The sequence below is a fragment of the Scyliorhinus canicula genome, chromosome 16 (assembly GCF_902713615.1).
Source record: "Scyliorhinus canicula chromosome 16, sScyCan1.1, whole genome shotgun sequence".
Lineage (NCBI taxonomy): Eukaryota > Metazoa > Chordata > Chondrichthyes > Carcharhiniformes > Scyliorhinidae > Scyliorhinus > Scyliorhinus canicula.
In genome coordinates, this window is record NC_052161.1 from 5,890,822 (window position 1) to 5,911,443 (window position 20,622).

General features: G+C 45.5%; 1 protein-coding gene across 4 annotated transcripts in view; it reads right to left on the reverse strand.

The window, feature by feature from the left end:
• Window positions 1-18,068, reverse strand: part of hps1 (HPS1 biogenesis of lysosomal organelles complex 3 subunit 1) — a 30,373-nt gene extending 12,305 nt beyond the window's left edge. The window contains exons 1-9 of one of the 4 annotated variants that reach the window (XM_038821906.1): window positions 17,279-18,068; window positions 11,218-11,355; window positions 10,567-10,709; window positions 7,401-7,509; window positions 6,204-6,364; window positions 4,986-5,088; window positions 4,419-4,485; window positions 3,481-3,536; window positions 2,170-2,337 (exon numbers count right to left, since the gene is read on the reverse strand). In XM_038821906.1, the coding sequence (XP_038677834.1) occupies window positions 2,170-2,337; window positions 3,481-3,536; window positions 4,419-4,485; window positions 4,986-5,088; window positions 6,204-6,364; window positions 7,401-7,509; window positions 10,567-10,709; window positions 11,218-11,355; window positions 17,279-17,395 (1,062 nt within the window). In that variant the 5' untranslated portion in view covers window positions 17,396-18,068. Of the gene's footprint in view, window positions 1-2,169; window positions 2,338-3,480; window positions 3,537-4,418; window positions 4,486-4,985; window positions 5,089-6,203; window positions 6,365-7,400; window positions 7,568-10,566; window positions 10,710-11,209; window positions 11,356-17,278 lie in introns of those variants that run through there. The other 3 variants (XM_038821907.1, XM_038821908.1, XM_038821909.1) reach the window with 3 other exon arrangements.
• Window positions 18,069-20,622: the final 2,554 nt, after the last annotated feature.

Sequence of the window (20,622 nt, forward strand, 5' to 3'; positions counted from 1 at the left end):
CTAACAACCCTTTCAACCTGGGTCGCAACTTCAGGGATCTATGGACATGGACACCGAGATCTCTCGCTCATCCACACTACTAAGAATCTTACCATTAGCCCAGTACTCTGTCTTCCTGTTATTCCTTCCAAAATGAATCACCTCACACTTTTCTGCATTAAACTCCATTTGCCACCTGTCAGCGCAGCTCTGCAGCTTATCTACGTCCCTCTGTAACTTGTAACATCCTTCTGCACTGTCCACAACTCCACCGATTTTAGCGTCATCTGCAAATTTACTCACCCATCCTTCTACGCCCTCCTCCAAGTCATTTATAATGAAACATGAAAGTCGCCATAGTCCCAGGTGACCATGGGCTGCTCTCCCATTGAGAGAGAGCTGACTGGTGGTGATTTAACCTGAGGGTCACCACACTTCAGGCAGGGGACAAGGTTGAGAAGGCGGGGCCTTCATGAATAACCTCAGCCGGTACGGGAATTGAACCCACGCGATTGCCGTTCCTCTGCATCAGGAACAGCACGGTAGGATAGTGGTTAGTCCTGTTGCTTCACAGCGCCAGGGACCTGGGCTCGATTCCCGGCTTGGATCACTGTCTGTGTGGAGTCTGCAAGTTCTCCCTGTGTCTGCGTGGGTTTCCTCTGGTTTCCTCCCACAAGTCCTGAAAGTGCTGTTAGGTTAATTGACATTCTGAATTCTCCCTCTGTGTACCCGAACAGGTGCCGGAGTGTGGTGACTAGGGGATTTTCACAGTAACTTCATTGCAGTGTTAATGTAAGCCTACTTGTGACAATAAAGATTATTATTATGAACCAGCCAATCTCACTGCGAATAATGAACAGTCATATTTATAGACTCTTAAGAGCCCTGTTGTCCACAACTGGGAGAAAAAGAATACAACAAAGTACGAGGCAATTGTCACAGCAATTAACTTATTTCCATGTTCTTGGATTATTTGTTCTCCAAATAAAAGAGTTTCCCACTCGTCATTCTCATGCTTGAAGGGAGACTCAATAATCAATGTGGAAGATGAAGCACTTCCTCAGATAAATAAGAAGGTTAATCCACTCTGTGAGGAGAGTTCATGAACGGCAGTGTTTCTGGAACACCTAACCAGCGTAAGAAAGTCTAGCAAGGTCTGTGGTGTAAGACAGAAGATAATTGTTTACTTTTTTCACTAAAATTAGGAGAGATAAATGAATACCAGAAAAACTGAAAATGCTGGGCAACCCAATCAGTGCCTGAAAGCAAATGACAGTTCAGTTTTCAGGTATAGCCCTTTACAGCCAATACTTTGCTTCCAGACCCTGACCAGCTTTCTCTGTGTTCCCAGATTTTTCCATCAGAGCTGGCGATATTGCATTAACGAGGCTGTAAGGACTGATGTGATCTGCGGTTCCTGGAGCAGGAGCCTCATCTAGTGGTACAAGTGTGAACTACAGATTGGAATGACAACACTGGGCTGCCAGGTGCAGTCTGATATGAAGAATTGCAAAAAACAATTAGAAAAATTAGGACTTTGTAGTGTAGATGAGAGAAAGTTATGGAGTGATCTCTGTGGCATTTTGAATGGAACAGCAGATAAATACCATTTCCAGTGGTTAAGGAGTCCGCAATCGGTGGCATAAGTGCAGATTATGCAGAAGACATTTGGGGGGGAAGGGGGGGGGGGCATGGTAGCACAGTTGCTTCACAGCTCCAGGGTCCCAGGTTCAATTCCCGGCTTGGGTCAATGTCTGCATGTTCTCCCCGTGTCTGCGTGGGTTTCCTCCGGGTGCTCCGGTTTCCTCCCACAGTCCAAAGATGTGCAGGTTAGGTGGATTGGCCATGATAAATTGCCCTTAGTGTCCAAAAAGTAAGGGTGGGGTTACTGGGTTATAGGGAATAGGGAGGTGTGGGCTTAGGTAGGGTGCCCTTTCCAAGGGCCGGTGCAGACTCGATGGACCAAATGGCCTCCTTCTGCACTGTAAATTCTATGATTTTGTAAATTCTATGGGAAGAGAGAGGAGAAATGGTGTTTAAAAAGCACAAAGTTGGGAGGCTAGAATATATGACCAGAGTCAGTGATCAAAGCAGTGGTAGAAATTAATAGCTGGACAGTGGCAGCTTCCAAATAATGGGTGCAGAACACATGTAGTACATCTTAACACATGGAGCAGATGTTATTCTCACCTTTGTAAGCAGAACTAGAGAGATCCCAGGCCAAAGGGACATGCAGTACATGTTGTGAGGCATCATGGGGCAGTAATTATCCTTTAAATTGGCATCAAGGAAAACTCTTTTAGGGGTGGAACTCCCGGAAGGAAACAATTCAAACGCCTGCAGGCTGTCTTCTGCAACCTGAACAACAGGGAACAGGACATTATCTTGTGAATGCCACATTCTGCCCAACACACAAATTAACACTCAAAGGAAAGCGATGAAAAAAAACCCCACAGGAGTTTGGCGACAGAAGTTGCAACGTGCAAACATTAGCAGCATCAGATGATAACGGCCCCAGACATGAAGGAGTGTCCACATAACACACTTTCCATTAGGAGTCACTGAATAACAATCAGCAGCAGGAACCTTGGTTGTCTTTGCTTCCCTATCCTCAAGGCATAAAGGAAATTGTAAAAGCTCTTATCACTAGCCTAGTCAGACCAACATGCCCCTTCTCTGTGCTTAGACCTACCACAGGACAGATGTGGAAGTTGAGATAGCTTTTAAACATGGGCTTATTGGAGGTGAAGGAAAATGTTAAGAACACCCAGGCTGCTTTCTAGCTTTCAACTTTACTACAAGTTGCCAAGTAGCTTTTACAGAGTCAAGAAAGGTTTGTGCTATAAAATGGGCACCAACATTTTATGATTCTTAAGCAATGCTGGTAACCTACATGCAAATTATTATATAGAACAGTACAGCACAGAACAGGCCCTTCGGCCCTCGATGTTGTGCCGAGCAATGATCACCCTACTTAAACCCACGTAACCCGTATACCCGTAACCCAACAATCCCCCCATTAACCTTACACTACGGGCAATTTAGCATGGCCAATCCACCTAACCCGCACATCTTTGGACTGTGGGAGGAAACCGGAGCACCCGGAGGAAACCCACGCACACACAGGGAGGACGTGCAGACTCCACACAGACAGTGACCCAGCCGGGAATCGAACCTGGGACCCTGGAGCTGTGAAGCATTGATGCTAACCACCATGCTACCGTGAGGCCCCAAAGCTTGTTTTAAGCTCTTTTCTAACTCGCCTATGTTTACAAACCAGAAACATTTTTGTTGTCTCCCTGCATCATTTCGAACCTCCCGGATTAACCACCTCCGGTCCTGCAAGAAGCTTTCCCACTTTCTGTAGATCCAAGGGATTACTGGTGGGAAGAGTGCTGCTCGTTTCACCTGGTGCTGGATCCAGTCCCGTGACCTTCCCAAGGAAGCACTGTGATGGGTTCAAAATTAGACAGGCGCTAAAAGCAAGTTCTTCTCACCTACCTGAACCATTGAGTGGGTGAACTGGGACATGTATGAACTGCCCTCCAATGACTCTCCTGAAGCAAGGGGAAAGAAATCAATCAATCCGAATAAAGGTGCAATTACAGAGAACTAAACAGCTAAAGAGGAGGAAACAAATATTAAAAACTTGCAACATATGACAAAATAAAAATCTATAGTAAACGTGGCATGGGCAATTTATCACAGAAAGCAGCATTCTCACTGCACGCAGCATTGCTGCACAGAATTTCCAGACTCAGACAGCAAATGACATGGCACACAAGGCTGGTTTACTAAATATTGCATCAGATCACATCACCTGCCCCAGATGAAAACGCAGAGCTCACAAAAACATGTCCTATAGATGATCATCCCAGGTCATTAGGATACTGATCAACAGTAGGTAGCTACATACTCAGAGGTAAGACAGCACACCGTAGCTAACCCTCATTACTGGGCACAGTGTGCAATGCAGCAGAGAGGGGCAAAACACGCATTTTGCCACCACTTTAATTTTCTGTTCACCTCCTTGTTACAGTTCCACAGTGAACAGCACTCACCAAAATGGTCATCCTTCAGGTAGGTCAGATAACCATTGGCCACCTAACTCACCCGAATAGGCATCACAAACAAATTCAATCTCACCCTCCCCCTGCATACACACTTCCCAGTCCAGGAGCAAGGACCCTGGAAGATCTTACTCCTCACAAATTGGGGAATGTGCAGACCTACCCCAGCACCATGATTATTGTCATGGCTGTGATCAGCTGGTCCTGCCAACAAGCCAACCTGGGGTCAGCATGGTGGTTATGACTCAGTTTATTGTAGAAGCCCGAGTTTATTTTGATGGGATGGGTGTTAGGATTCCCTCTTGATAAAACACAACAGGGAAATGGCCCTGATGGGGAGATTTGCTCTTTGGGCTGGTCCATACATACCTCCTCCTGCACCAGACGACAGTGTAGGGGCATAAACCTCTTCAGTTATTGCAGTATTATCCAGATCCTATGAGCAAACAATACATCAGACTAGCAGATTAATTTATCATTTAGTGTGCAAGACATTTTTTAATGATTATTTTTGGATTGTGTTCATCAAGCCAGGGGGATTTTAGTTCTGGGAGATCCAGCAATTTGATGTCAGCATTGAACACTGCTATGCTCTCCTCAACCTCCCAGCTATCGACCAATCACCCTGCGGTCTTTTGCAGTGAGCTTACCAATTTAGTACCAAGCCACCAGTGGTGCTAAGGGCCCATCCCCACCAAAATTGGATTACAATATAAAAAGATTTGGACAGCCTTTCATGCAACAGCCAGAGGCATCTGTTCCATTAGCTCCTCCAAGTTAAGCATCATTCGGAGATCGGCATTTACTGCGATCAAACAATGCAGATTCACACTGCAACTGAAGAAGAGTTTGCAATTTATTATTTATTGAATTTTCTGCTTTTACCTTACTGTCAAATCATCAAGAGGCCAAACCAACTACAAATTGTAGCCCTACCTTGACAATTGGTGATTCCAAGTTGTGGTCACTTGGGTACATATCCTGAGCAATCAGAATGAGTGCGAGCAAGTCTGAAGGTCTCAAAGAGCTGGCGTTACGACTATGGGGTTAAAGAATAGGATACATAATAAGCAGGCATTTCAATGAAATAAATCAATTTGGTGATAAGATGTCAAGTATTTAGTTTGAGTTTGACATATTAATCATGTCAGGTGTTTTTTAAATACAAAATTCAACTAGCATGTAGTGTTTAAGTCACAGCTTCATGCAGGCTGTCATGACTTTCAAACCTGGTTTGCAACATACACCGCATTGGTAAAGACAGGAGCAGAAACACAACAGACAGAGAGAGAGAGAGAGGGTGGGCAACAAAAATCTCAAAGAGGTGGGCCAAAGTTAATTAAAATGTGGGTAAATCTTACAAAGTGAATCTAAAGACAATTTCAAACGTCAACACTTTTACAGCACTTGCTTCCCCTTCCGTTATTGTTTCTTTTAGTACATGTTGCCAAACTGACTAACCTGCTCTATAACCAAGTGTAAGGCAACACATTCTTGGTTAGGCCTGAAGGTTGAAAGGGTACAGAGAAATCAGGAGCAAGCTTTCACTGATAAATCCCTAAGACCAAACTACTGGGTACAATCTCACAGACTAGTGCACCATACACAGTATGGATACTTCTGAAGTCATCGGCAGATCCTCACAATATGCTGATATCTTTCGGTAATGTGCCGTATATTTTCCTCTCTTTCCTTCCCCTTCCCCACTCCAGGACACTTGCAGAGGTACGATTCAATAGGTGACCAGCAGTACCGCCTTTCATCAACTATTTTTATTTGCTCATAAACAAATGCCACTGGTAAGACGAGTATTTATAAACAGAAACAGCTACTCGCAACTTTGGGGAGCATCATGGCAGGGTGCAGTCTTTTATCTTGCCTGACAACTATATCTTTTGAGCAGGGGTCACCAAGTGGCGATGAGCAAGATAAACCATTGCCAATTATCCCCTTCTCAATCAAGACATGATAAGCCGAATGGTAATGGCCCTTCCAACACCATAGCTAAAACTAGTTAAATCAGAAAGGGCGGTGACAGAACTGGTGATTCCCCAGCTTTGTATGGTTGACCTGCTCACTACTATAAACAGCTGAGCCATTTGGGGAACAAATTTAAAACCAGATAGAATTTAAATTTGTTACAAAACATCTCACCTTGAAAAAAATGCCAGGAGCTTGGTGTGTACTAGGATGAAGCTGTGTACCACTTCCTCATTAGCCCGCTCCATGCTGCTGTTTATCTGCTGCACCACATGTCGATCCAGTAACTCAATGCACTGCTCACACAACTGAGGGTGGATCAGGCGTTCCACAGCCTAACAACAAAAATACAGTTAGCGTCAATGCACAACTCCCCTTATTTTCCCACTCCTTTTCCTCCAATTATCATTCCTCACCGCTAGAGACCAGCACTCAGTGTGTATATGGGTAACTGCACTTTAACCAGAAGCCCATATTTCTGTGTTTTTCGGGTAATAAGCTACTTGTCCATGGAGAGGTGAGAGCAGGGAGAAGAATGGTAGAAAGACATAGCCAAGTCAGATTACAATCTCATAATAAAGCGTACACAACAGGGTTCCTGGATAGGACATTAGAATTTGAGAGGGATCACTATATCGTGCCCAGGAATGGGATGGTGAATCCTTGAGGAGTGTTGCGCTATTGGAAATGCTGTCCTTCAGGTGAGGCATTCAACCTTCCCTCCCAGATGTACGTAAAAGATCCAATGGTATTATTCCAAAGAAAAGCTGGAGAGTTCTCGCCAGTGTCCCTGTCCAATATTGGTCTCTCAATCAATATCGCAAAAAAAAAAAAAATCTGGACCATCATATTTTACTTTGTGGGAGCTTGCTACTACATTACACTTCACAAGTATTTCATTGATTACAAAGTGTTTCGGGAAATCCTGAGATGGTGAAAATGGTTACAAGAGGCATATCTCTTTCTTTTTAAGAAAGCTAACAGACCACCACAGACAAGTCACCATTGTGGGAATACCATTAACACAAGAGCTCAGTAGTTCAAGGAAACTAACACTTTCTCAGAGCAACCAGGCAATGGGCAGGAAATCAGCTTCACCCACATTCTAGTGGCCATTTCGCAGTGAATTTCAGAAGCCGATGGGGCAGGCTCTGCAACCGTGGGTTGCAGCTAAGCTTGGCCCTGCCCACCTTTCTTACATGGCACCGTATTACAACTCCCGCAATCACATCTGGTCAACATCAGCTGATTCGACACAGACTGGGAATCAAAGCTCTGGCCTTCTAGCCTGTGTAACTGTGTCTTTCTCAATGCAATACAGGCCAGCAGGGGAGCGCCTCTGTATTAGGTCGTCTTCAGAGTACCACTCACCTCCACCAGGAAACTCTGGTCTTCCTCCCTCAGGTGGCTGTACGTCATTAGCAGGTTTTGTAACATCTTCCAAACTTTGCATCGTTGCTCTGTATCTTGAGGCCGCAGCCTGAGAAGGCAGGAAAAGGCTGTGGTAAAGAGAGAACTTGCAGAGATACAGCAAACCCCTTGGAAGGAATCAAGCAGACGTTTTACAGACCAAGACTGAAGCGATCAAATCTACCCTTCTTGACATACAATGGCAGCTAATCACACAGAGCAATGCTGAACAGAAACAGCTAACTCTCCCCTCCCTCTCCCAAAGCTAACAACTGGAGTGAAACAAAACCCCAATTCAGCAGGTACAGTCCTCAACACACGGAGAAACTCTGTACATCCCTATTGGCCTTGAAACTTGCCCTGTTTTTTCAAATCTCTCCTAGGAGGTGACATGGTTGGGAAGTGTCCAGTCACAATTCTCCAGCCAATGACTGTGCAGGGTCAGCTTGATGAATCAGCAATCTTTTCCTTACCGTCAATTTTGTGTGCTATGATTTAACAGCGGTTTTTAAAGTTGAGGGTTTTTTGTGTGTGGAATGAATAGAGAAAGACTATTTCTGACTGGAGGAGCACTGTGCTGAAGGGGTTGGAGGAGTCACCAGATTGGTCATAAAGAATTGTTCAGAAAAATTCCAGTGGAAAATTGCATAAACGTTTGTAGCAGAAAAAGTTACAAGACTTTGGGGAGAGAAAAGGGTAGTGAGGATTAGTTTTGGATTGTTCCAGCATACAGGCGGAACAGGCTGATTAGACAGATCTTATGCTTTATGTGTGTGCTGTTCGAAGGATATTTATTCTGATGTCCAACTGGTACAAAAACCTAATTTGTGATGTTCAAGCCACAAAAATAAGGATTTTCGTTCTTCAGGTTCTGTCAGCATCATGGTTAGGGTGCTGGGCAGGCAATCCAAAGGTCATGTGGCAAGCTGTGAACGGGTATTGAATGACTGTGGTAATTTATGAATGGACACTGGATGAATCATCGTGAACTCTTATCAAACTGGAGTGAAAACCCAACTGATCCACGAATCCTTCATGAAGAAGAAGCTGCCATCCACATCCGCTCTGGCCTACAGCTGAATATCTTATATCCACAGGGCAATGGGAATAGGGTAATAAATATCACCTCCTCAATGTTGCCCACACACAACCCAAACAACTAGAAAATTGTAAGCAAAAAGCTTTTTTTTAAAAAAAGCTGTCACTAACTAACAGTATGTCCACTTCTTTATCTTTGATTTCTCATGTGAAAGAAATTGTTACATTTTTACAGCAGCTCACAATGTCAAAGAACCTGCAATAAAATTTGCACAGTAATTGATTTTGCTGTGCAGAGGCTGTGACAGAGAAGAAGCGATGGCTGGCTGCCTCGCTCTGCCCTCTGACTCAGCAGCCAGTTGTTAAGAAGTTAATAAGTTTCCCAGTTCCACGCTCTCTGTACATTGGCAGCAGCTGTTGATCCCCTCAGCAGTGAAACAGAGGCCAGGAACTAAACTCATCATTAATGCCCACCACTCAAATCACCTACTGCCCTCCTCTTTTCCAGAAAGCGTCAAATCTGGCGCTTCTGGTTCTACAAGCATCAAAAGGTTCCTTCCAGTCACTCACCCAAAGTGGCTTTTCTTCAATGCGAGTTTACTACACACGGAGACAAATTGGAATAATGGAATTGGTCAAGGAACAAGGGTCAATGTTATCCCATCAAATACAGGGTATGAGCTTGGCAATTTTCTAATCCTGCATCTGCTAATTCTAACTACATCTCTAAGATTTTTAAATCTGATTATATATTTTAAGTCATTTACTTGATGGTTGAAAAGATACAAAGTTGGCACAGAAATAGGCCATTCAGCCCAACTGGTCCAGGCTGGTTTTTATTCTTTTAAAAAAAAAACAGGATATGGGCATCGCTGGCTGGGCCAGCATTTATTTCCTATCTATAACTGTCCTCCATTTCAGAGGGCATTTGAGAGTCTACTACATTGCTGTGGGTCTGGAGTCACGTGTAGGCCAGACCAGGCAAGGACGGCTGATTTCCTTCCCTAAAGGACATTAGTGAACAAGATGAGTTTTTAATGATAAATCGACAATGGTTTCATAGTCATCACTGGACTTTTGATTCTAGATTTTTTTATTGCTGTGGTAGGATTTGAACCCAGGTCCACAGACCCCAACCTGGGTCTGGATTACTAGTCCAGTGATAATACCACCACACCACTGCCCTCCCCTGGTATTTATGCTCCACACAAGCAGTCTCCCACCTTACTTTGTCTCTCCTATCAGTATATCCTTCTATTTATTTTTCCATCAATTTCCCCTTACGTATCTCTATTCAATCCATCCCAACTGCTCTATGTGGTAGCTAGTTTCGCATTCACATCATTCTCTGGGTAAAAATGTTTCTCCTGAATTCCCCATTTCATAATAATAATTATCATAATAATCTTTATTGTCACAAGTAGGCTTACATTAACACTGCAATGAAGTTACTGTGAAAATTCCCTAGTCGCCACATTCTGGCGTCTGTTCGGGTACACAGAGGGAGAATTCAGAATGTCCAATTCACCTAATAAGCACATCTTTCGGGACTTGTGGGAGGAAACCGGAGCACCCAGAGGAAACCCATGCGGACACAGGGAGAACGCGTAGACTCCACAGAGACAGTGACCCAAGCTGGGAATCGAACTTGGACCCTGAAGCAACAGTGCTAACCACTGTACTACCATCATTTATTAGTTGCTATCTTATAATCACGACCTCTAGTTTCCCCGCAAATAGAAACATATTCTCTGTACTGCTGGTGAAGGCATTCAGTTACCCCAACATAGACACGAGGAAATTCTAAACTCACAGGCTCAAGGGGATAAATGATCTGATCTTATGACTTCCCTACACTTTGGGTGGAGGATAAACTATTCAAGCTTCTAATTCCAATGGCTGTCCAGCAACCTTTGTTGGAAGTGCATACTTTATATGATGGGCTCTGGCTAAGCTTCAGTGTCCCATGGTTAAAGAGTCAGCTGAAACACTTCACCCAAACTCACAACTGACCATACCAAAGAAAATGTCTGCAAGAGATGGGGAGGAAATTGTATCAAAAAGCCTAAAACAAAAGAATATCACATACTTTTTCTTTAGGATGTTGGTATCCAGCGTTACCAGGCCAAAACACACATCAATAATTTTCTTCAACACAAAAATCTTGCGTCTCAGATCATCTTCGCTCTCTGAACCATCTCCATTCACTGCGACGTATGTGCACTCTCCAAACTGAAGAAATCACAAACAACCAAACTCATATCAGTGAAGAAAGGGACTCGAGTCCCCTTTGAATCTGTGAAAATGAACAATTTCTTATAGAGCAACACTCTGATCTTAGTTGACAGCAGAGTCACTATTGTGTGTTGGTGGTGGGGGGGGGGGGGGGGGTGGGAGAAGAGAGGGAGGAAGAGAAGAGAGGGAGAGAGAGAGAGAGAGAGAGGAGATGAAGAAGAGATATTCGTGAAGAGATTGAAACATCTCCTGCTTGCTCTCCTGTTGTATAGTCAGAGCTCAGAGAAGATGGTGGGGAAAATATGAACAATTATGAAACTGAACAGTAGAAACAATAGCCAACACTAAACAACTGTTATTGCTCATCTATCACATTTATTCATACAGGAAGTGTTTTGAAAGCATATTAGACAGAAGAGCACCCTTTTAAAATCCATTAGAGCTTAAACCCATGGCATACAAGTCAAAAAAGGTAGGTAACTGCACAAAGCTCCGACCTGTGTACCTGGTGCACAATGAAGAGGTAGTTATTCTCACTGACAACAGAGGTATAGGTATCCGAGATCTTCTCATTTAGGGTAATGCAGGAAATCAGGAGTGGTGCAAACAATGTGTTTATGCTGTCCTCAAACGCGGGAGATGTCTGCGAACACAGGAAACGGTTCATCCATATTAAAAGAAAAGAAATAGGAGCATGAGTGGCCATTCAGCCCTTTGAGCCTCTCCACCATTTAATAAGACATTGGCTGATCTTCTATCTTAACCCCACCGTTATCTCCATTCCCCTTAACTCTTAGTGTCCAAATTAGCTACGTTGCAACTCCGTTTTAATATTTTGTTCTATTTCAGTCCAGCTAAAGAGTCAGAAGACCGTGGGTTCATAGGCACACAAGCCAGGCTGAAACTCTAGTAGCATGCTGAGGGAATGGTTAAACTGTCTGTTCAGATAACTAAAAAGACACATACAATGACAGACCAGAATATAGCCATCCACCCAGTCCCACAAATTCGCAATGCCTCAGCTCACCCTACTCAAAAACAAAGTCATCACCCGAGAGGTGGAAACCTAGATAAAAAACCTGGGCCAATTGTGGGGAATATCTGCAAAGTTCCTTTCTTAGATAATCAAATCCAGCACAGGAGAACACTCTGGCCCTGATTAATATCATACTAACATTATTTTTTATACAATCTCCACCCCAGCCAGAAAAAAGTCCAACTTTTGCTCATTCCCATCGTACTGTTCAAGGCGTTTTCCTGATTTTGATCCAGCAACTGTGATATAGGTCAAAATAAGGATGGTTTGTGACTTGGAGAGGTAACCATAGGAAATAGGAGCAGGAGTAGGCTGTTCATATCACCTCTCATTCTTCTGAACTCAACTTCAGATCCAACCTGTTTATTTTTACTCATATAGCAGTCCCTTCATTCCCGGGAGCAGGATTTTCACAGTAATTTCATTGCAGTTAACATAAACTTCCTTGTGACACTAATAAGGATCATTATTATTCTAGTAAACCTCCTCTGTAACTACCTCCAATGATAACATATCTTTCCTTAAATAAGGGGACTAAACTGTACCCAGTATTCTAAATGTGGCCTCACTAGTACCTTGTATAGTTGCAGCAACACCTCTTTACTTTTATACTCCAGCCCACTCGAGTATAAAAAGCCATCATTCCATTTGCCTTCCCCATTACCGTCTCCACCTGTATGCTAGATTTCTGGGTTCCATGAACAACGACCTCAAAGTCCCTTTGTGCCACAGCTTTCTGCAATCTCTCTCCATTTAAATAACAATCTGCCTTCTCATTCTTTCTTCTAAATTGAACAATCTCATTTGGGCTGGTTTAGCTCAGTGGGCTAGACAGTTGGTTTATAATGCAGAACAAGGCCAGCAGCGCGGGTTCAATTGCTTACCAGCTTACCCGAACAGGCACCGGAATGTGAAGACTAGGAGCTTTTCACAGTAACTTCATACTTGTGACAATAATACTTTGGGGCCTCACGGTAGCATGGTGGTTAGCATCAATGCTTCACAGCTCCAGGGTCCCAGGTTCGATTCCCGGCTGGGTCGCTGTCTGTGTGGAGTCTGCACGTCCTCCCCGTGTGTGCGTGGGTTTCCTCCGGGTGCTCCGGTTTCCTCCCACAGTCCAAAGATGTGCGGGTTAGGTGGATTGGCCATGCTAAATTTCCCGTAGTGTAAGGTTAATGGGGGGATTGTTGGGTTACGGGTATACGGGTTACGTGGGTTTAAGTAGGGTGATCATTGCTCGGCACAACATCGAGGGCCGAAGGGCCTGTTCTGTGCTGTACTGTTCTATGTTCTATATCTCACATTTTCCCACATTGAACTAATTCCATTTGCCAATGTTCTGCCCACTCACATTAACAAATGCCTTTTGAAAATCCAAAGATACAACACCGACTGGGTCTCCTCTATCGCCTCCTTAAAGAACTCTAGTAAATTTGACGGAAATGATTTCCCCTTCATGAAACCATGCCGACTCTGCCCGATCAGATTATGGTTTTCCAAATGCATTGCTATTCCCTCCTTAACAACCAATTCGAATATTTTTCTAATAACTGAAGTTAGACTAACTGGTCTATAGTTTTCTGCATTTTGCCTCATTCCCTTTTTGACCAAGGGTACCCACATTCACAGTTTTCCGATCCTTTGGCACAGTTCCAGAATCCAAGGATCTTTGGAAAATGACTACCTTTAAGACTCTGGGGTGCAGATGGTCAGGTCCAGGGGCCTTGTATCAGCCTTTAACCCCATTAGTTTTCCGATGGGGACTGTATTTAATTCCTCCCGGTCTTTTGTACTGTTTCTGGGATGCTTGTCGTATCCTCTACATTAAGATCGATGGAATATATCTATTTAACTCCTCTGCCATTTCTTTGTTCCCCATAATTACTTCCCCAGTTTCATTCTCGGAGGGGCCGATGATTTCTTTTGCTTTTCTCTTCCTTTTAAATGAACTTTAAAAGACTCATTGTTTGATTTTATGTTTCTCGCTAGCTTGCCCTCAGTTTATTTGCTCCTTCCTGATTATTGTTTTCCATCTATACTGCATTCTGAATCTATCGCACTCCCCTGGCCTACCACTAACCTTTGCCAGTTTCCGCTTAGCGAGTCTTTCCTCCTCATTGGGATGGATTTTTACTGGGAGTCAAGAATTATCTCCTTAAATGTCTGCCACTGCTTTCCCACTGTCTTACCTACTAATCTTGATGACCAGGCCACTTTGGCCAATTCCACCCTGACACCTTCTTATTTCCCCTTCTTTATGTTTAACACTGGCATTTCAGTCCCAACTTCCACATACTCAACCGGAATACTAAATACTATCATACTATTTTCCGAACATCATTTATCTGACGTTTTTAGGACTCTGTTGTGCTGAGGTTTTTGACCAATTACTGGACCAAATTGGACTTGCCAAGCCTCCTTCAACAACACCTCCCAAACCCATGACCTCTACCACCAAGAAAATCATCACTATCTGGAAGTTCCCCTCCAAGTTTCCGTAACAGCCTCCCCGAACAGGCGCCGGAATGTGGCGACTAGGTGCTTTTCACAGTAACTTCATTTGATGTCTACTCGTGACAATAAGCGATTTTAATTTCAAGTCACTCACCATCCTGACTTGAAACTGTATCGGCCATTCCTTCACTGTCGCTGGGTCAAAATCCTGGAACATCCTCCCTAACAGCACAGTGGGTGTACCTACACCACACGGACTGCAGCGGCTCACACCACCTTCTCAAGGGTAATTAAGGATCGACAATAAATCATGGCCTAGCCAGAGACACCCACATCCCAGGAACAAATTGAAGAATTATTTTTCGACTAAATAGCAACTGCACATCAAAAGCAGTTCATTGGGTGTGAAGGGTTTTAAAGGTGACAATTTCTGAACAGAATGTAGATCCACAGGTATCCAGTGCCCCCTCACCTCACTCCGGTGCCCACTATTCACAAGGCACAGCAAGAAGCAGCAGGTTATTAAACTGTGACAAGCTCACCCCAGGTTCCTACAGATGCACTCCCAGCAAGGGGCCACTAGAGAACAGTCAGGGCTAACCACCATATTTACTCAGTCACCAGGGAGCAGTATTGTATTTCATTTGCTCCTTGTCACATACAATCCAACCAGATACAATCCAACCAGATAAAGAAAGATATTACATTGATGTAGCACCATGACCTCCATATATCCAAAGTATTTTACAGCCAATGAAGCACAGAGTGTAGTTACTGCTGTAATGTAGAAAACAGGGCAACCAATTTGCGCACAGCAAGCTCCCAAAACCAGCAATATGAAAATGACCAGATAATCCATTTTGTGATGTTGCTCTTTGTCAAAATGGTGTTGTGGGATCTCTTACATCCACCAGAGAGGGCAGGCTCAGTTTAATCACAACCATAAGACAGCATCTCCAATTGTGCAGCATTCCTTCAGTACCGCAGTGGGAATGTTAGCCCAGATTATGGTCTTGAATCTCTCAAAAACACAACCTTCTGACTCAGAGGTGGCTGTGCTAATAGCTAATTCCCAGCTGACATCTCGGCACCATGATCCTGGAGTCAGCCTCTCCAGAGGTCCAGAAACCTGCCCTGACCTACTTGCCCTCTAGCTTTACCACCCAGCCTTTCATGCAATGTTTCGCCTTCTTACACAGTCCCTGAGGATCGGGAATGATTTGCTTTTATCCTGGTTCAATGGGTTCTGGAATTTGCTGATTAGGTCAATGAATGATCTGCAGAATTGGCCACATGTGTGGAAGGTGGTGTTTGAAAGTTTGGGTCAATGGAGAGTTTGGAGGTTTGTGCACTCCATCCGAAGCCTCAATTCCCCCTCTGCACATTCCCAACAAAGTCTCTCGACGAGTTCCATTTCTTCCCGAATAAACCTGCCCTGTTTTGTCAGTCACAAGCCAGTCTCACAGGAGTCAGTGGAAATGAGGCCACTTTGAAGTTCTCCACTGTCCTCCTGGGAGTCTCCTTCCATGACTGAGTTCTGAGTAGTTGCTTCAGGAATCTAGAGTCAGGCCCAGAACAAAATGACCTGCCCAGTGGAGCTGTTCTTTTGCGATTAATTCCTCGATGGGGGGCAGGTTGGTTTGGGAGAGGACATTGCTGTTGGGACTGCCTTTCTTGCCACCAGATTTGGAGGATCTTGTGACAGTATCACTGATGCTGCATCCCCGGTGCTTTGCTGTAGGTTGTCCAAGTTTCTGAAGCATAAAGGAGTGCGGGGATCACTGCTAACCGGTAAACCACAACCTTAGTCTCAAGTGTAAGATCCTGGTTCTCAAAGATTCTTTTCCCTCAGTCGGCCTTCTCCAAGGGGCTCCAAAGATACGGAAAATGGTCCACGTTCTCCAGGATCTCGCTGTTGATCCATGCAAGGTAGTGTCTTGGTGATCCCATCCCCAAGAAGTTCCCATACTCCGAAGAAAAAGTTACAGGTGGGAATATCATCCCAAAAATTTCCCCTAACAGCCTACAGTAGAGAAACAGCAACAACAAATAATTTCCGGAGCAAGGATTAAGCAGACAATGTCTGTTTGAAACTGAGCCATACTGGCTGGGACAATCCCTTTGATGATTCCAACAAGGGATGTTAGTTAGACTGACCGTCATCCAAGTCCTGCTAGTAATGGAATACTACCATATACAACATCGACCGAGGAAGAGGTCAAGCTAACACAACAGAGCCAGAACCACTGGAACACAAGTTCAGGAGAAAATCATTCAGGTCCTGAAGCTGTTTCCCAACTCAATTAGACCTTGGCTGGTTTTAAAATAGTAAGAAGTCTTACAACACCAGGTTAAAGTCCAACAGGTTTGTTTCAAACACGAGCTTTCGGAGCACGGCTCCTTCTTCAGGTGAATGGAAAAATTTTTTCCATTCACCTGAAGAAGGAGCCGTGCTCCGAAAGCTCGTGTTTGAAACAAACCTGTTGGACTTTAACCTGGTGTTGTAAGACTTCTTACTGTGCTCACCCCAGTCCAACGCCGGCATCTCCACATCATGGTTTTAAAATAAATCGACACATTTTGGTTTTCTAATCCTTATTGTCCCAAAATCTGTCAGTCATGCTGAACACAGTAAGAAGACTTACAACACCATTTAAAGTCCAACAGGTTTGCTTCGAATCACTAACTTTTGGAGCACAGTTCCTTCCTCAGGTGAATGAAGAAATGGGTTCCAGAAACATATATAAAGATAAAATCAATGATGCAAGACGATACTTGGAATACCTCTTCATTCACCCCAGGAAGGAGCAGTGCTCCGAAAGCTAGTGATTCGAAACAAACCTGTTGGACTTTAACCTGGTGTCGTAAGACTTCTTACTGTGCTCACCCCAGTCCAACGCCGGCATCTCCACATCGTGGCAGTCATGCTGAAGGCAGTGGGGGTAACAGCTCTCCCCAATTATTGAGGTAGGCCGGCCAGCATTCCACGTTCACTCATGAAGAATGGCCACCGGCAGTATATCTACAGCCCACCCCGAGAGACAGCAGCCTAATCACCCTGCACTCTCCATTTTACCTCTCGGTGTTGCTCCACCAAATTCTCGAATCGATGCTTCAGGCTCGCCTCAAATTCCTGGTCGGTCCAGTAAAAGAGGACCTGGGCACTCTCGCTGGAAATCAAGAGGCACTTCATCACCACAGCTCCCAGTGCCACTCAATACCATCCAAACGGGACTGCCTAAATCCCTGCCATTACCCACTGCCACAACCCCAGGTAAATACCCCCAGCACAAAGGACCACCAATTGCTGGAGCGCAGGACCCCAAAGACCTCACCTTGAGCTCAGCACCCCAATGACCCTCCCCTTGAGCTCAGCACCCCAATGACCCTCCCCTTGAGCTCAGGACCCCAAATACCTCACCTTGGGCTCAGGATCCCAATGACCCTCCCCTTGAGCTCAGGACCCCAATGACCCTCACCTTGGGCTCAGGATCCCAATGACCTCACCTTGAGCTCAGGACCCCAATGACCCTCCCCTTGAGCTCAGGACCCCAATGACCCTTCCCTTGAGCTCAGGACCCCAATGACCCTCCCCTTGAGCTCAGGACCCCAATGACCCTCCCCTTGAGCTCAGGACTCCAATGAACCTCCCTTTGAGCTCAGGACCCCAATGACCCTCCCCTTGAGCTCAGGACCCCAATGACCCTCCTCTTGAGCTCAGGACCCCAATGACCCTCCTCTTGAGCTCAGGACCCCAATGACCCTCCTCTTGAGCTCAGGACCCCAACGACCCTCCCCTTGAGCTCAGGACCCCAATGACCCTCCCCTTGAGCTCAGGACCCCAATGACCCTCCTCTTGACCCCCTGCCGCCGCCGCCCCCACTTCCCGGATCTGATTTGAAAAATAAACGAACTCCGCTCGAGACTCCCGACCAGCCCCGCCTCACCCACCCTCCCCGCCAATCAGCGGCGCCGGACCCGCTCCGCCAATCAGCTGGGAGGCGGCTGCGCAGCAACATCCAATCAGACCTGAGAGACCCGACAGACCTGTCCAAACAGATGTGCGCTGTTCCCCCAGGAGCTAGTGATTGGCCAGTCTCTGAGTGACGCTGTGGGGTGGTGGGCACCGCAGTGCGCAGGCGCGGCGGGAAGGCGGGGCCATTCTGCCCATCTAGTCAGCCAAGCACCTGAGAAAGCTGCAGCTCACCCATTTTGTGGTGGCAGCTCCAGAAGGTGCAGGGCCTCAGGCGGTGAACATGGTGGAGCCTTTGATCCCTGGGTTACACTGGATACACTTTGTGCTTTAATTTATATAGCCCTTTCTCAGAGCATCCCAAAGCACTTTACAGCTAATTCGATACGTTTGCGATCAGTTAGGTTGTAGTTTACACACAGCAAGATCCCACAGACAGCAAGGTCACCCTCCTCCAGCCCCACAACCTTCCCAAGACCTCTGCGTCCCTCCAACTCTGGCCTCTTGACCATTTCCAATTCATAGAATCCCTACAGTGCTGAAGGAGGCCATTTGGCCCATCGAGTCTGCACCAGCCCCTGCACCAGCCCCACCTCCACCTATCCCTGTCACCCCACCTAACCATTTGTGAACACTAAGAGGTAATTTAGTATGGCCAACCCACCTAACCTGCACATCTTTGGACACTAAGGGGCAATTTATCACGGCCAACCCACCTAACCTGCACATCTTTGGACTGTGGGATAAAACCGGAGCACCAGGAGGAAACCCACGCAGACACAGGGAGAACGTGCAGACTCCGCACAGACAGTGACCCAAGCCGGGAATTGAACCTGGGAGCCTGGAGCTGTGAAGCAACAATGCTAACCACTGTGCCTCCAAGCCACCTTCAACTGCCTGGGCTCTAAGCCATGGAGTTCCCTCCCTGCACCTCTCCACTTTGACACGTCCCTTTCCGGCCTCAGCACGCTCCTTAATGTCTGCCTCTGACCAAGTGTTCCGGCCATCAGCTTTAATACCTCCCTATCTCGCTCGGTGTCCAGTTTTGTTTGCTAACATTCCAGTGTAGCACTTTGCCATGTTTTATTTCATGCTGTATAAAATCAATTGTTGTTGGATAAATATTGGCCTGGGTACTAGGGAGGGGAGTGCTCCTCTGCTATTCTTCAAACAGTGTCAGTGGGAACGTCACGCCCCTGTGAGAGGGACGTTGTGCCTCAGTGTCTCATCCCAAAGGCAGCATCTCTGCCAGTGTAGCTCTCCCTCACTGGAACACGTGGGCAAATCACCGGAGTGAGAGTTGAACCCACATCGTTCTGCCTGAGGTGAGACTGCGACCTACAGAGTCACAGCTGGCATCCAATGAAGATTTCAGCTGAGTTTTCCTTTATTATACATCTATTTTACTTATAAAGAAGTCATATTCTAATGCAGTGCTTTAAAAACTCTTTTTTTCATGGGACCCACTTTTACCAACTGGCTGACCTTCATGACCCACGTCAGCCGACCTTAGCGACCCACCATTTTCTCTTACCTTTAATGCGACAGGTGAGCCCGCTTGGTCTTTACAATCTCACTTAATTTGTCATTCAATGTTACATTTTTGTTAAGGACCTCAGCTGACAATTTAAGTTCTCATTGCACCCTTTGAAAAAAAATCAAGAGGTTTTTTTCTACGAACTCGCCATGCTTAATCTTCAAATGCCTTTGAAGGTTTGAGGTTTTTAAACTTTCATTTACCAGTACTTCCCTGCATATGTCACACATGAGCTTTGCATCCCGATTTGCATTGGCAAAATTAACAAAGCCACGCCACAAGAAGTCACTTTTATACTGCTTTGTTCCTGATTTCAGTTTTCCTTTGTTGGCTGTTCACCAGAGGCCCTGGAGCTCTGTATACAGCTCACGCCAGCACTGCCTTACCCTGCGATGCACTCTACTGTGAAGATCTCTCCTGCAGATTCAATTGTGAGATCCTGGCCTGTTAGTGTCTCTGGCCCTCTCTTCCTTATTACAAAATGATCCAGGATGTTGCCTGGTATGGAGGGCATTAGCTACGAGGAGCGGTTGAATAAACTCGGTTTGTTCTCACTGGAACGTCAGAGGTTGAGCGGCAACTTGATAGATTTTACAAAATTATGAGGGGCATAGACAGAGTGGATAGTGAGAGGCTTTTTCCCAGGGTAGAAGGGTCAATTACTGGGGGGCAAAGGTTTAAGGTGCGAGGGACAAGGTTTAGAGGAGATGTATGAGGCAAGTTTTTTTACACAGAGGGTAGTGGGTGCCTGGAACTCGCTGCCGGAGGAGGTGGTGGAAGCAGGGACGATAGTGACATTTAAGGGGCATCTTGACAAATACATGAATAGGATGGGAATAGAGGGATACAGACCCGGAAGTGTAGAAGATTTTAGTTTAGACGGGCAGCATGGTCGGCACAGGCTTGGAGG